The 16,097-nt window shown below is 43.9% G+C and overlaps 1 protein-coding gene across 13 annotated transcripts in view; it reads right to left on the bottom strand.

Annotated features, from left to right (window-relative positions):
- Positions 1-16,097, bottom strand: part of znf618 (zinc finger protein 618) — a 77,471-nt gene that overhangs the window by 46,867 nt on the left and 14,507 nt on the right. For 11 of the 13 annotated variants that reach the window (XM_015942710.3, XM_015942726.3, XM_015942721.3 and 8 more), the window contains exons 2-3: positions 10,805-11,132; positions 5,280-5,357 (exon numbers count right to left, since the gene is read on the bottom strand). In XM_015942710.3, the coding sequence (XP_015798196.3) occupies positions 5,280-5,357; positions 10,805-11,105 (379 nt within the window). In that variant the 5' untranslated portion in view covers positions 11,106-11,132. The remainder of the gene's footprint in view (positions 1-5,279; positions 5,358-10,804; positions 11,133-16,097) is intronic. The other 2 variants (XM_015942740.3, XM_054744394.2) reach the window with 1 other exon arrangement.

Here is a 16,097-nt window from a genome sequence, read left to right as displayed (position 1 = left end):
TTAACTTTTTTTTGTTATTTTTGATGGCAGAAAATGAAATTCTAGATTATTCAGCCTTCAGAGAGTATAGACGCTTTTTTTCTCAGCTCCCTTATCTGCTTCCCCAAGGCTCTTGTCCCGTCTGCCTACAGAGCACTTCACTGCATTTATCCTGAAACCACTACTCTTTTTTGGAAATATGGACTTAATTAACTGGTCATTCAACGCGATTGGCAAAATTTTTTCTACGATGAGAACGGATAAGGGGGCTCCCACCTGTCCCGAGGGGACATTCGCAGCGGGATATGCACTCGATTCTTGGGAGGTCTGGCGAATCGTGTGCCTCTCTCAGTTGTCCATCGAGGACGTGGAAGATTTGTGGATGTTCGGCCTGATGATCACTGGATTTCTTCTGATTGGAGTGGGAGGATATCTGGTTTTCTGGAAATTTGGGAAGACGGGAGCGATTGGAGTGCGACCCGTGCCCATGGAATGTGCCGCTCATGCGGTGACCTCACAGACTGGGACGTTACTCGAGGTGAACCGTAAGCTGGATAATGTCCTCGCGGCGTTGCCTGTGTTATTACGCAAGATGGATGTCATCTCGGAGAGGGTCGCCGGACGATGTGGGGATGTTTAGAACGTAAAATTGGCTTCACTGGTGGACATGAATGACCACTTATAGACTCCAAGGCAGAGAGGAAAATTATCTCTGCCTGCCCCAAACAAAGTCATGTCTATCCTTATCTGACGCCAAAGCAGCCTCTCAAGGCTGCTTCAACACACCCCCACTAAAGGAGGAATGCTGACAGATGCTGTGTCCCGACCTTCCCCCCCTGCCTTCAGATTGTGACTTCTGCTGAGGTCAGCGACCTGCGGGAAACTCAATGTGCTCTCTGTTCCTTATCTCTCCCTCCCACCTGTTGGTCTGCAGCTGGTTGATGCGCCGCACTGGCAGCTCCCATTGGAGGCTTCAGGATCCCGCCCAACCCCGCCTCCCCATCGGACTCTGATGTTTTGTATCTGTGCTGTTTGTGCTTCTATGTTGAGGAGGTTTTTTTGTATAATAGAGTTACTCCCCGCTGGGTCTAACTCTGCTATGCCTTTTTTTTTACCTTACCCCCAATTATCCTCATGTAACACCCTTTTCATCTATCTATTAAGGTAGCGCGACTCATGTTGCGAATGACCGCAGTCACCAATTCTTGTCATGTGTCTTACCCATGTATGTCTGATCTCTGAATTGTGTGCACTGAAACTCAATTTCGTTTCTCTGTATGTCCTGCACATGTGGTAGAAATGACAATAAAATGACGTTGACTTTGACTTTGATATTTAGCTTTTAACAACAAACAAGTTAAAAAAATTTAATTTCTCTAATCAAGGGATTGTCAAATTATAGATGATTTTAAAAACTAAAACTTATCTTAAAAAAAGAAATAAAATCACCATTACAATTTCAATAACATATAACCATTCTGGAAATCAAGATAATAAAGGATCAAAGAAAACTGAAATCAAGTGAACGCAATCACTGATTGTTTAAATCATGACATGGGCTCTGAAACCCACTTAATACTAAATGATGTAAAGTATTTTAAACTTTATTTTAATAAATAGCAAAAGCAACATAACAAACCCTATGAAAAGGTCATACACTTCCGCTTTTGCACACATTTAAACTTTGTAAACAGCATCAAACAACTATGAAAATATATAGTATTAACTGATCCCTGCAGTTCTTCTTTTTACTTTGCATTTACTATTCGTAAATATTGAGTTGTTATAGCATCCAGCATGTGTACAAACATAAATCTTTGTATATTTTGGTGCAAGGGAAGTTTCTGTTTGTCTACACTCAATCGTAAATCCTCTTTTCTAAGAGACAAAAAGATAAATCCAGTTTGAGTCATGCTTAGTCTGTTTTATAAAAACATATAAAATTCTGCTTTTGAAAAGCTTAGACCTTAGGTTTCACTTTTGGCTTTGTTTCCACAGAGCTGCTGTTTTATACATTTTAATTTAAAAGACAGTCATATGCCCATCACATAAAATGTTAAATTTTGACTTGAAAAGTTAGAAAGCCAAACTGTCCTACTAGCCAAACCTGTAATCCTATAAAATCAATACAATACAAACAGACAAAAAAGAACAGAAGGCCCTAAACTGCTAAGAACCTCAAATAATGCCAGTGAAGAACTGGAATTGGTTTTAAGATAACAGCAACTGATCTCAAACTTTCATGAACATTTATAAAATATTGTCTAAAAAATATTTTTTAATTAAATTATTTTAAAAAATGAGGCGATGGAGAAACATGCATTCTTTTGAGATTTTAAAAACAACACATAAAACTAGGGGTGCACATGAAGTGTACTAGTTAGTATTCCAGTGAGTACAAGGGTTTCATGTTTGGTGCTCACATCATGGGATTATGAGAGGGGCCTCCATTGAAACTAGGGATGGACAATATATCGGCATCAATATCGGTATCGGCCGATGTTAGTCATTTTTTAACATATCGGTATCGGTTCGATGAATAAAACCGGGCCGGTATTAACAACCGATATTTTTTCCATCTCGTCTCCATTTGTTTGCCTGTTTCAGAGGGTGAGGGGGGTGATGCGTAATTGTTTAGTCATGTGAACAGTGAATGAAATAATCTCAGAACCATACATGTGTGTGTTGTGTGTACATAATAATTTTCATTCTATACAAAATCTGCTGATTTTAGAAGAATTAATGTCAGTGTATCGGTATTGGCAAATATCGGTTATCGGCCGTAACAGTGATCTTAATATCAGATATCTGTATCGGCCCAAAATTTTCATATCGGTGCATCACTAATTGAAACTCAACCAAGGGGTTTGGCACGGTGACAACACCCAAACAGAACAATATGACCGAGCTTTTTCAGCTTACGCAGTTCCTTTGCAGTATAGAGATTGTGCTGAGCATAAAGTTCTTATGAGCAAGTGTGTTGCCACTTCGTTAGTGACGAGCAGTTAGGGAAACACAAAATTATGGTAGAGCTCATACTGGCATAACAACTGGTATGCAAAGGAGCATTGTGGCAAAGGAACTGGTACTCACTCGGATTGGACGATATGATATTCCAAGTAGGGTTCACGATACTAAAATTATAAACTTGATTCGATATTGGAAAAAAAAACTCGATACTCGATTTTGACACTATTTAAAAACACCAATTTATTGAACAGGTTTATTGAAAAAATAACATTCCTCAGTTATATTGCTTAATTAAGGTTAAGTGTATACAGTGCTTAAACCTTTCAAGTATCAGCATTTTTTTAAAAGTGCATACAAAAACTGGCGAAAGTTAACACTTTAAATCATGAATTATCTCACTATATATACACTATTTGCAGAGTGATGTTTTGCTGTAAAACTCTGTTTAAGTTGCATTTTTGTCATAAGCTGTAATGCCATATGTTTTGTTCTGTACTTTTGAACAACTCTGTTGGACAATAAAGGGAGACAACGAATTTCTCCACGGTAGGACAAAGGTATATCTAATCTTAATAAAAACAGATTGGCGCATGGCAGTGACGTCATTAAAAGCACCGGTTAGATTAGCCGCGGCTAGTCTATTTACGCCTAGAAATCCCAGACCCGCTCCAAACGAACAGGGGAATCATGTTAATGATTCCTAACAAAATCTTTCGACATGAAGATGTTTTGGTGCAGATAATGTCTTATTTCGAGGCTGCACCATCGGTGCCCGTCCACTCCCGTTATATGGATATACACTGATGGCGATTCGCCAATGGATCTAAATACCCCGGGGAATCCAAGTAGCACCAAAGTTGTCAGCGTGAATAAACAAACGTACTGCATGCTAAAAATTATGTCCGGGTTGCAATAAACAAGAGTTTTCCTTTGAGCATATAAGCGTGAATATACAACTACGTGTCGGACTTGGTTTGCTAGCTTAGCTAATACTAATACATGAGCTCAGATTTGTTGGTGCAATTAGACACATTCTTACTAGATTTAATTAATTTTAGACACCCGTTTCATTTCATCATGCAGTTTGGGGTGTCGGTCTCTCAGATGCTTGGCCAAATTTGTTGTGCTGCTTGACTTCGTAGCGATCTCTTTGTAGCACTCCTTGCAAACAGGTCTGTCATGGTCTGTTGCTTTCCCCGACTCATCAGCCTTGTATCCAAAGTGTTTCCACACTGCACTTTTGCTCTTTGTGTTGTTGATTAACTTGGACTGTGAAGCGCCTCCCGAATTCACTGTTGCCATTGATAGCAAAACTTGGATCAGAGACAACTCGCATGGGAAATAGCAATGTAGCCATGCAGCGTCTTCTTCTGTTTGTCCGGGAGGCAGAGGCTGCTTTACGGCATCTGGCTGTCGTGCGTGTCGTGTACTTGAAGAAGGCTGTGTATATGTGAGACTCCATAATATCTATACAACAGGGACGGAATATCTAATTTAGATACCATTTTTAGTATCGATTTATATCTAGGTACTGATTTTTTTTTGACAATAATTCCAAGCAGGAATCAGTGTTGTCCCTACATAGGCTCAGACGTGGCGCAGCACCATGGCTATGAAATCAACAACCCCCCGCACTCTCACAGCTGACGCACGGCACCGGAACGTTATCCCCTTCCCCGCTCTCATGGAAGCAATCGGTCTGCAAATGTAAACCCCACCCTCACAGACATAACGTGGCAGCAAGACGGTCCCTAGCGTGAATCCTCCCACTCTCACCCCCCACACACAAAGATGGCTCTAGTCTGTCAATGTAAGGCTTTGAACAGTGAGGCAGACGTTATTCTGAATTTCCGAGTGGTTTATTGTGTTAACAGTTATGGTTAAATCTTTGTTTGCAATAAATCATTGGAATCCCACGAATCTTAGCTGTCAAATGACGTGTAATACGTTAATGTAAATAGAACAAGTGTTGCAAAAATGATGGGGATTTGACGTGGAAATTTACAGTGTCCCATCCACGAGACTAATTCACAGGCATAAAATATATCGCCAATAAGATAAGGACCAATAAAGGGCCAATCACAGATGGTCCAATAATTTGTCCAATCCCTCAACCTTCGTACAGACGCATTTTTTGTAGTGCACTTGCATAATTCCATGCCAGTTATGTGCAGCCATGTGTCTAATACTTTGTTTAACCTTACATACAAGACCTAAAAGATCGTAATTTTTGTCTAGTTATCTTTATGTACACTTGGCCTTTGTAACAGTTTTGAAAAGTAGAAAATAAAGTTGTAAATAAAAATAAAAAGGAAACAGCTGTATCTTACCTCTGTGTGCCCTTACGTGTGTTTGAAAACAGTTGTAATACTTGTACTTCTTCCCACACACTGCACAAACATATGAGCCTGCAAGAGAAAATGGTATAAAACACAGGAATGATATCATTAGTATTGCATATGTTGTTATGAATATGGAGGTATTCTGTTACTGCACAGATCCTTGCAATGTTTTGTCATTATGACCGAGGAAGATAACATTCTACAAAACCCTGACGTTTTTGTGTTTTAAAATCTAAAAAGATCTGTATGAACATTTTCTTTACTAGACATGTTGAATTATAATTGCTATTTATAAGAGGCTCAAGCTAACCCCAGAAGAGAAATACAACGAAAACCTACAGGTCCTTCTCAAAAAATTAGCATATTGTGATAAAGTTCATTATTTTCTGTAATGTACTGATAAACATTAGACATTCATATATATATTAGATTCATTACACACAACTGAAGTAGTTCAAGCCTTTTATTGTTTTTAATATTGATGATTTTGGCATACAGCTCATGAAAACCCAAAATTCCTATCTAAAAAAATTAGCATATCATGAAAAGGTTCTCTAAATGAGCGTCGTCGTCGTCTTCCTCCGCTTATCCGGGTCCGGGTCGCGGGGGCAGCATCCCAATTAGGGAGCTCCAGGCCGTCCTCTCCCCGGCCTTGTCCACCAGCTCCTCCGGCAGGACCCCAAGGCGTTCCCGGACCAGATTGGAGATGTAACCTCTCCAACGTGTCCTGGGTCGACCCGGGGGCCTTCTGCCGGCAGGACATGCCCGAAACACCTCCCCGGGGAGGCGTCCAGGAGGCATCCTGACCAGATGCCCAAACCACCTCAACTGGCTCCTTTCGATCCGGAGGAGCAGCGGTTCTACTCCGAGTCCCTCCCGAATGTCCGAGCTCCTCACCCTATCTCTAAGGCTGAGCCCGGCCACCCTACGGAGGAAACTCATTTCGGCCGCTTGTATCCGCGATCTCGTTCTTTCGGTCATTACCCAAAGCTCATGACCATAGGTGAGGATTGGGACGTAGATCGACCGGTAAATCGAGAGCCTGGCTTTCTGGCTCAGCTCCCTCTTCCCCACGACAGATCGGCTCAGCGTCCGCATCACTGCAGACGCCGAACCAATCCGCCTGTCGATCTCCCGATCCCTCCTACCCTCACTCGTGAACAAGACCCCGAGATACTTAAACTCCTCCACTTGAGGTAGGACCTCTCCCCCGACCTGGAGGTGGCAAGCCACCCTTTTCCGGTCGAGAACCATGGTCTCAGATTTGGAGGTGCTGATCCTCATCCCAGCCGCTTCACATTCGGCCGCGAACCTACCCAGTAAGAGCTGAAGGTCAGAGCTGGATGAAGCTAGGAGGACCACATCATCCGCAAAAAGCAGAGACGAGATTCTCCTGCCACCAAACTCGACACACTCCACACCACGGCTGCGTCTAGAAATTCTGTCCATAAAAGTGATGAACAGAACCGGTGACAAAGGGCAGCCCTGGCGGAGTCCAACCCTCACTGGGAACAGGTCCGACTTACTACCGGCTATGCGGACCAAACTCACGCTCCTCTGGTAAAGGGACTGAATGGCCCTTAACAGAAAGCCATCCACCCCATACTCCTGGAGCGTCCCCCACAGGGTGCCCCTGGGGACACGGTCATAAGCCTTCTCCAAATCCACAAAGCACATGTGGATTGGTTGGGCAAACTCCCATGCCCCCTCCATCACCCTTGCAAGGGTATAGAGCTGGTCCACAGTTCCACGGCCAGGACGAAAACCACATTGCTCCTCCTCTATCTGAGATTCAACTATCGATCGGACCCTCCTCTCCAGTACCTTGGCGTAGACCTTTCCAGGGAGGCTGAGGAGTGTGATCCCCCTATAGTTGGAACACACCCTCAGGTCACCCTTCTTAAAGATGGGGACCACCACCCCGGTCTGCCACTCCCTAGGAACTGCCCCCGATGACCACGCAATGTTGTAGAGACGTGTCAACCATGACAGCCCTACAACATCCATAGCCTTGAGATACCCAGGACGAACCTCATCCGCCCCCGGGGCTCCGCCGCTGTGTAGTTGTTTGACTACCTCAGCAACTTCTGCCCCCGAGATCGGACAGTCCATCCCCAGGCCTCCCGGCTCTGGTTCCTCCTCGGAATGCGCATTGGTGGGATTGAGGAGCTCCTCAAAGTATTCCTTCCACCGTCCGACTATAGCCTCAGTTGACGTCAGCAGCTCCCCATCCCCACTGTAAACAGTGTGAGCGAGTTGCTGCCTTCCTCTCCTGAGGCGCCGGACAGTTTGCCAGAACCTCTTTGGAGCCGATCGATAGTCTTTCTCCATGGCCTCACCAAACTCCTCCCACGCCCGAGATTTTGCCTCGGCAACTGCCACTGCTGCACCCCGCTTGGCTATCCGGTACCTGTCTGCTGCCTCCGGAGACCCACAGACCAGCCACGCCCTGTAGGCCTCCTTCTTCAGCCTGACGGCTCCCCGAACCTCTGGTGTCCACCAGCGGGTACGGGGGTTGCCACCACGACTGGCACCGGCCACCTTACGACCACAGCTAGCAACAGCCGCCTCGACAATCGCAGAGTGGAACAAGGCCCACTCGGACTCAATGTCCCCCACTGCTCTCGGGACGTGGTCAAAGCTCTGCCGGAGGTGGGAGTTGAAGACCGTCTTGACAGGTTCTTCTGCCAGGCGTTCCCAGCAGACCCTCACTATGCGTTTGGGTCTGCCAGGTCTACGCGGCATGTTCCCTTGCCATCTGATCCAACTCACCACCAGGTGGTGATCAGTTGACAGCTCCGCCCCTCTCTTCACTCTAAATGAGCTATTAATCTAATCATCTGAATCAACTAATTAACTCTAAACACGTGCAAAAGATTCCTGAGGCTTTTAAAAACTCCCAGCCTGGTTCATTACTCAAAACGGCAATCATGGGTAAGACTGCTGACCTGAGTGCTGTTCAGAACGCCATCATTGACACCCTCAAGCAAGAGGGTAAGACACGGAAAGAAATTTCTGAACAAATAGGCTTTTCCCAGAGTGCTGTATCAAGGCACCTCAGTGGGAAGTCTGTGGGAAGGAAAAAGTGTGGCAGAAAACGCTGCACAACGAGAAGAGGTGACCGGACCCAGAGGAAGATTGTGGAGAAGAACCGATTCCAGACCCTGGGGGACCTGCGGAAGCAGTGGACTGAGTCTGGAATAGAAACATCCAGAGCCACCGTGTACAGGCGTGTGCAGGAAATGGGCTACAGGTGCCGCATTCCCCAGGTCAAGCCACTTTTGAACCAGAAACAGCAGCATTAGTGCCTGACCTGGGCTACAGAGAAGCAGCACTGGACTGTTGCTCAGTGATCCAAAGTACTTTTTTCGGATGAAAGCAAATTTTGCATGACATTCAGAAATCAAGGTGACAGAGTCTGGAGGAAGACTGGGCAGAGGGAAATGCCAAAATGCCTGAAGTCCAGTGTCAAGTACCCACAGTCAGTGATGGTCTGGGGTGCCATGTCAGCTGCTGGTGTTGGTCCACTGTGTTTTTTCAAGGGCAGGGTCAATGCAGCTAGCTATCAGGAGATTTTGGAGCACTTCATGCTTCCATCTGCTGAAAAGCTTTATGGAGATGAAGATTTCCTTTTCAGTACAACCTGGCACCTGCTCACAGTGCCAAAACCACTGGTAAATGGTTTACTGACCATGGTATTACTGTGCTCAATTGACCTGTCAACTCTCCTGACCTAAATCGACGAGACCTGACCTGACCTGACGAGATATGTCCCATAGAGAATCTGTGGGATATTGTGAAGAGAAAGTTGAGAGACGCAAGACCCAACACTCTGGATGAGCTTAAGGCCGCTATTGAAGCATCCTGGGCCTCCATAACATCTCAGCAGAGCCACAGACTGGTTACAGGATGGGCACTTAACTTACAGCCACCCAACTCACCTGTATGTGAGTAGGTGTGTTGTAAAGTGCCTAGGGGTTTATAAAACCATAGAAAGCTTCCCGACCAAGTATTGAGTGCATAACTGAACATAATTATTTGAAGGTTGACTTTTTTGTATTAAAAATACTTTTCTTTTATTGGTCAGATGAAATATGCTATTTTTTTCAGAAAGGAATTTTGGGTTTTCATGAGCTGTATGCCAAAAATCATCAATATTAGAAACAATAAAAGGCTTGAACTACTTCAGTTGTGTGTAATGAACCTAATATATATGAAAGTCTAATGTTTATCAGTGCATTACAGAAAATAATTAACTTTATCAGAATATGCAAATTTTTTCAGAAGAATCGTTTTCCAATAGTATTAACACATTCACACACTGAAGGTGATGAGCTACAATGTAGCCACAGCTGTCCTGGGGCTCAGTGAGATGCGCGGCAGCCGAGCACTGGCGCTACCAGTCCCCCTAACCACCATTAGTAGACTAGAAAAGTTAAATGTCTTGCCCAAGTACACAACGACTGCAACAGATGAGGCTCAAACTTACAACCCCCTGGTTACAGGATGGGCACTTAACTTACAGCCACCCAACTCACCTGTATGTGAGTAGGTGTGTTGTAAAGTGCCTAGGGGTTTATAAAACCATAGAAAGCGTTATATCAAATGTATCATTTTTAAAGGGAGACTAGGCAGTTTTGGCTTGTTTTGGCACCCCCTAGTGTCCGTTTGTAGAATCAAAAGCAAAACTTATTTCCTCGCTGTGTGTTCATCTTTTTAACACCTTAATCTGACAGCTGAAATGTCTCCCCAGCATTCCTTAAGTGTCTACAGGAGCAATTCATCAGTAAATCAAACAAATCAGCTGTGTCCATGATCTAAACATGCAGGAAATGTGCTGGAACCAGACTGGCAACTCTGAAATTGCATGTGGAATGTTTTGGCCACAGGGAGCGACAGGGGCTAGGTGGCCTTTCATTAACCCTGTAAAGCAGGGTTATTCAATTATGTGCCTCGGGGGCCGGTATCCAGCATGTTTTAGTTGTTTCTCTAGTCCAACACACTAGATTCAGTGTTTGAATCACCTGTGTAGCAGCTCATCAGGCTCTGCAGAAACCTGTTAATCACCTGATGAATTAAATCAGGTGTGTTGAAGCAGGGTTAAAATCAAAATGTGCTGGATACTGGCCCTCAAGGCCCTGAATTGAATAACTCGTAAACGGTCATTTTATCACATATTTGATCAATAAAATGATTAAAAAATATGGAAAAAGTTGCAAAGTATCCCGCACTGCATCCCAGCAGCAGACGCGCTTCGCGACTAGTAATCTCATCTGCATTTTTCAGCTGCCTTTTCAAAAATAAATTAGAAAAGTTGAAATAATGCATTTGTTCCACGAAAATGGAACATTTTTCAACAGAATTATAACTGCACAATGTTACACTGATAATAAATGTTTAAACAAAGCAATATCTGAGTTGTGGTGAGTGCTAGAGACTGTCGCCACACAGGTGTTTTTATGTGATTTTTAAAAATACTCGAGGCGAATGTAAGCATTTCAACATTCACACACCTATGCATGAATCTGTGCTCTTCGTTGGAGGTGGAGTACCAAGGGCGAACATACCCTCGGCCGGAGCTCTACGGGGTCCGCCTCCACTCGATTCTCCATCTTTCCCTCCAATGACAACACAAATCTCAGGTGGATTGACATTCCCAACTTTTCCGTTGCTTGTCTCTGAGGTCCCAGGCTCCTTCTTTACAGAAACTGGTGGTGGACTAGTTTTCTCGGTCGTTGAGGCTTCTGTGGTTGCATTCCCATTCCCACTGTCTGCCTGCTCCTTCACAGGTTTAGGTGCTTCTGATGCGCTCATGACCCCACCTCCTCTGAGCCTGTGCTTCTGTTGGTGGCACAAAAAAAGAAAAGTTGAAACTTTAACAACCTTGTTTAAATACACAGTATTACCTAAACATAAATCTTCTGCTTAAAAAGGATACCTGTGGGGCGCTGTTGAGCTCATAACGGATTAAAGCCTAATTTATACTTCTCTGTCTGCGTCGGAATGGATGCATGCAATGCATGATGCAATGCCATTATCTGTCTTTTACAGGGCTCTCCAGTAGGCTCGCAAGGACGGACGGAGTCAAGCTCTCTTTTCTAAACATCTGTCCAACGAGACGGAAAACTCAAGCTCGTGATTGGTCAGGATGCCGCTATCATCATCAGTGCTATAATTGCGCCCTCAAAAACATAAAGAGAGCCAAAGATATCTAGGGGCAGATAATGCACATTTAAAATACAGCATGAGAGCTGAACAAAGCACCTTCCAGAAGGTTGGATGCAAGCAGAACAAAACATTTCAATAAAATAAGATAAAATGAAGCAATATAATTCAGGAATGCACCATTTAAAAACATTTCAATAAGTTAACAGCATTTTGCACAGTCTGCAGGTTCAAGGCCAAAACAGGAGTACCAATGAGTAGTGAGTTTGCATAATCCAGGGAAGAATTTATAAAAGCATGTATCACAGACTCCAAATGGGGGCATTTCAGTACTGGTTTGAGGCGTATGAGGTGGCGCAGTTGGAAGAAACGTGATTTACCCGACACACAATGAACCTGACCCCTTTGGCCCCTCCCACAAGTGGTGAGCTCATGAAAAGGGGGACCCATGTCTCCTTTTTAGGCTGTGCCCAGCTGGGCTCCATGGGTCAAAGCCCAGCCATCAGGTGCTCGCCAACGTGCCCCAACTCCAGGCCTGACTCCAGAGGGGGGCCCCGGTGAGCCACGTCCAGGCAAGGGAACGCTATTTCCATTTGTATTGTTCATCATTTACTTTGCCTGATCCTTCAACTAGGACCTGTTTGCCAAGAGGCATTTAGCCTCAGACAACTTAGCTCCTAGGATCATTGGAACACTCAAATCCCTCCACAAGGTAAAGTGGCAGCCCAGGAAGGGACTTTTAGTATCCCAATATATTGTATCGTCTCCCCTAGTGCTGGACGATATGGCAACTAATCAATATCACAATATATTGAGCAGTTCGTCTTGATGATGATAAATTTGATGATAACTACACGTACAGAGGCAGTTAGATGAAGCAGAGGTGGTGGTAGATTTGGTCGAGGGGATGCCTGTCCCCACAAAAATCCTTCAACAATAGTTTTGACACATTTTGGATTCGTTCGCTGCCACCGGTTTCTGCCAGCAGCTACCTGCTGCCCCACCAATAATTTCAACATTTGAATCATCCTCCATTTCCTCACCATCTTTCCCTTCTTGTTACAGGCTGGATGAGGTAGAGTCATGTGAATACCCCATCCAGTTAACTAATTAACTGCCAACTGTTTCCTGGTAATAAAAGCCTCTCGCTGCCAGTGTTTTTACAGTTTTTTGAAAGGTCACAAAACATGCTCCATGATAATGTCAACGACAAAACTACCAAAACAAAAAGTAGACTCACTTTTTACATCAGAAAGAATCCAGGTGTTTCTAGCATCATCTGTTCTTTCATAATTCGTTGTCAAGTTGTGAGTGGCAGAAGCTTTTCCGGTATGCGCACTGCGGCCCAAAACGATCTCCTAATACATGGATTTTCTGTTTCCTCATCACGTCACGTGTGACATACGCAGATGCAGATCAGCTTTAAAGCTGTGATGTTTGTTCTTGTGGTGCGGGGGCTCGTTCCGATGCCCACCCAGTAAAAGATTGCAAATGACGACTTTAATCAATCAAATTAATCAAATCAAAGATACTTTATTAATCCCAGCAGGAAATTAGAGTTTCAGTACACACAATTCAGAGATCAGACATACATGGGCAAGACACATGACAAGAATTGGTGACTGTGGTCATTCGCAACCCTGAGTCGCGCTACCTTAATAGAGATAAGAGGGTAACATGAGGAATTGATTCAGGAGGAGGGGAAAAAAGGCACTACCAGAAGGGCAGCTTTGCTCTGCAAAAAAACACCTCACAGATATGCAACAGACTTCAGACATCACAACATAACATGAGACTCCAATAGGAAGGCGGGGGGGAGGGGGGGTGCTGGGATCCTGTTTCCCCCCAGCGAGAGCAGCCATTTACAGCGCTCAGCCACTGTAACCACAGGTGGGAGGGAGATCTTGGGAGAAGCGCAGAGCACGTTGACTCCTGCAGGTTGATGACCTCGCCAGGCTGAAGTCCACCAATCCGGGGGGGGGGGGGGGGGTTGTTCAGGTTTTCACAGCATCTGTCTGCATTCCTTCGTGGGGGTTTGTTGGTAGCATCTCAAGGCTGCAAGGGTGTCAGATTTGGATAACAAGACTTTGTTTGGGTCAGGCTGAGATCAAACTTGTCCATACCGTCTGGTGACCCTCTCCGAGATGGCATCCATTTTGCGCACTAATACCGGTATCGCAGCTAGAACATTGTCCAGCTTACGATTCACCTCGAGTAACGTCCCAGTCTGTGAAGTCTCCACACGGACGGTGCTTTCCATGGGTGCGGGTCGCCCTCCAATCGCTCCAGTCTTCCCAAATTTCCAGAAAACCAGATATCCTCCCACTCCAATCAGGAGAAATCCAGTGATCATCAGGCCGAATATCCACACGTCTCTGACATCCTCAATGGACAGCTGGGAGAGGCATATGATCTTCCATTCCCTCCAGGAATCCAGCATATACCCCGCCGGGTGTGTCCCCTGTGGGCATGTGGGAGCCCCCTGCTCTGTTCTCATTGTTGAAAAAATCTTATCAATCGCGTTGAATGACCAATTTATCAAATCTATGGTTAAAAATAGGGTTTTTCAGAAGAAATGCAGAGAAGCGCTCTGTGGGCAGACAGGACAAAGAGCCTTGGGAAAAAAAGATAAGGGAGCAAAAAGAGAAGTGTCTGTACTCTGCGAGTGCCAGTCGCCAATGGCAGTAAATGAGTCAATAGGGAGCCTAAGCCACGCCCATCCCATCTACTTCTGGACCATGGGTCCCTGGAAGAATAGAAAATGAATGCAAGTCAATGGGGCTAAAACCACTATTTTCTATTTCTGCTCGTTATGTGCCAATAAAGTGCTTATTTTTGAACGGAGGTTTTGTGTGAAAATAAGTCCAGGACTACAAATGCCAACAAACCAAAGTGACATTATTGAACCAGACACAAATAAAAACAGAGAAGTGTGTGGTCCAGGGCGTAAGACGAAGCAGATTAGAAAATAGCTCTTTTAGCTTCATTGACTTGCATTCCTTTTTTCGCTTTTCCGGAAACCCATGAGCCGACAGGAAAGGGAGGAGACTTAGGCTCCCTATGGCACAGCATCTTTAAAGAATGTGAACATCAGCAACCTATACACACGCTTTTTCATTTTTTTTCCAAATGTCTCATATATTACAGTTTTTCTCAATTGTTTACACACATTTTCTTGCATGCCTCATATTCTCAGAACTCTACACACAAATCCAAAAATTCACACACAATAGGCAACACCCCTCAATTAACCTGCAAAATGAAACTTCACATTCAAAACAATGTTATTTCTCCTCACAATGTGATTTTTTTGTCAAATGACACACACAAACCATCATATGAATAGACATTTATAAGAACCAGCCGAACACTTATGTGCTCAATGTAAAACACTACGATGAATGGAAAACCCTTCTTCTCCACTTATCATAATGACTTATGTCTTTCTGGTTCAGTGTTACACTTACTACAGACAGTATATACATACATGTGTCGTAAAATATTTCAGAATATTGTTTTTACACTCTGAACACACAAATACATGGAGTGGTCACTATTGTGAAGCACAATCATTATGATTACAATATTGAAATATGTATAATTTACTGTACACAGTGTTGAGTCTATGCATCAATTGTGGGACTCACTTGCACATAGTTATATCGCAATTCTTTGACTCTTTCTGAATTGTGTTCAAATGGCACCCTGTAGACCTGCTTCATCCTGAGATGATATCTGCGCAAGACATGGTCCAGTGTTGATAAGCTTACCCTATCAATATTTTTAAACATGTCATTGTTTTCTAATATTTTTCTTTGTATTTGCCATAATGTTATGGCATTGTTTTCTAGGATCATGTTCATGATTTCAGTTTCCTGTTTCCACCTCGTTTTGGTAATCTTTCAGTTCTGCCAAACAAATAGGAAAATACTGTGAATACAAAGTAGGTATACATTTCCTAAATACTGGAAACATACTTTACAGTATTTTTACTGTCCAACAGTCCACAGGCAATACTACTACTATACTCATTGAATACTGATTGTATTGATATGCAGTACTGCCATTTTCTAGTGAGAGAAGATTTGTTACCTATTCTCATTTCGGAAGGTCCGGATGATGGATGCTACAGTGTACCTGCTCAAATTTGGCTGTACTCTTTGCCCAGCCTTCCTCATTATAAGACCATGGTTGACCACATGATCAACCAAATTGGCCTGGCTCTCATCAGAGATTACAGTCCATAGTCTTCCTCGTCTTCGTCCTCTTCCTCATCCCCCCCATCCTCCTCCTCTTACTCTCACTCCTCTGATTCTCCCTCTGTTTCCAATGTTGGCATCCATTGCTCCAAAACAGAAGAGCTCACCTGTTGCCCTTTTATGCTAAAGCTCTGATTGCTGATTGTGAAACTGTGTGACGGGTGTTTGCCCTTGTGATGAGTCAGTGTGCATATTTGAAAAGCAGTGTGTTCCTTGTGAAAACAAGATATTTTCTATATGAAAATTGAGCCAACAGCAGAGAATTGTGTGTAGTGTTTTGAAAAAAGTGTGTTTTAGATTTGCAATTTGAGTGCAAAGCAGGAATTGTGCTTGTAGTTTAGCAAAATTTGTTAAGCGGGTTGGTTAATTGGTTACATGTTGT

The sequence above is a fragment of the Nothobranchius furzeri genome, chromosome 6, assembly GCF_043380555.1.
Source record: "Nothobranchius furzeri strain GRZ-AD chromosome 6, NfurGRZ-RIMD1, whole genome shotgun sequence".
In the NCBI taxonomy this organism is placed as follows: Eukaryota; Metazoa; Chordata; class Actinopteri; order Cyprinodontiformes; family Nothobranchiidae; genus Nothobranchius; species Nothobranchius furzeri.
The sequence above is the reverse complement of the archived record's forward strand: the minus strand, read 5'-3'. Positions and strand labels throughout refer to the sequence as shown.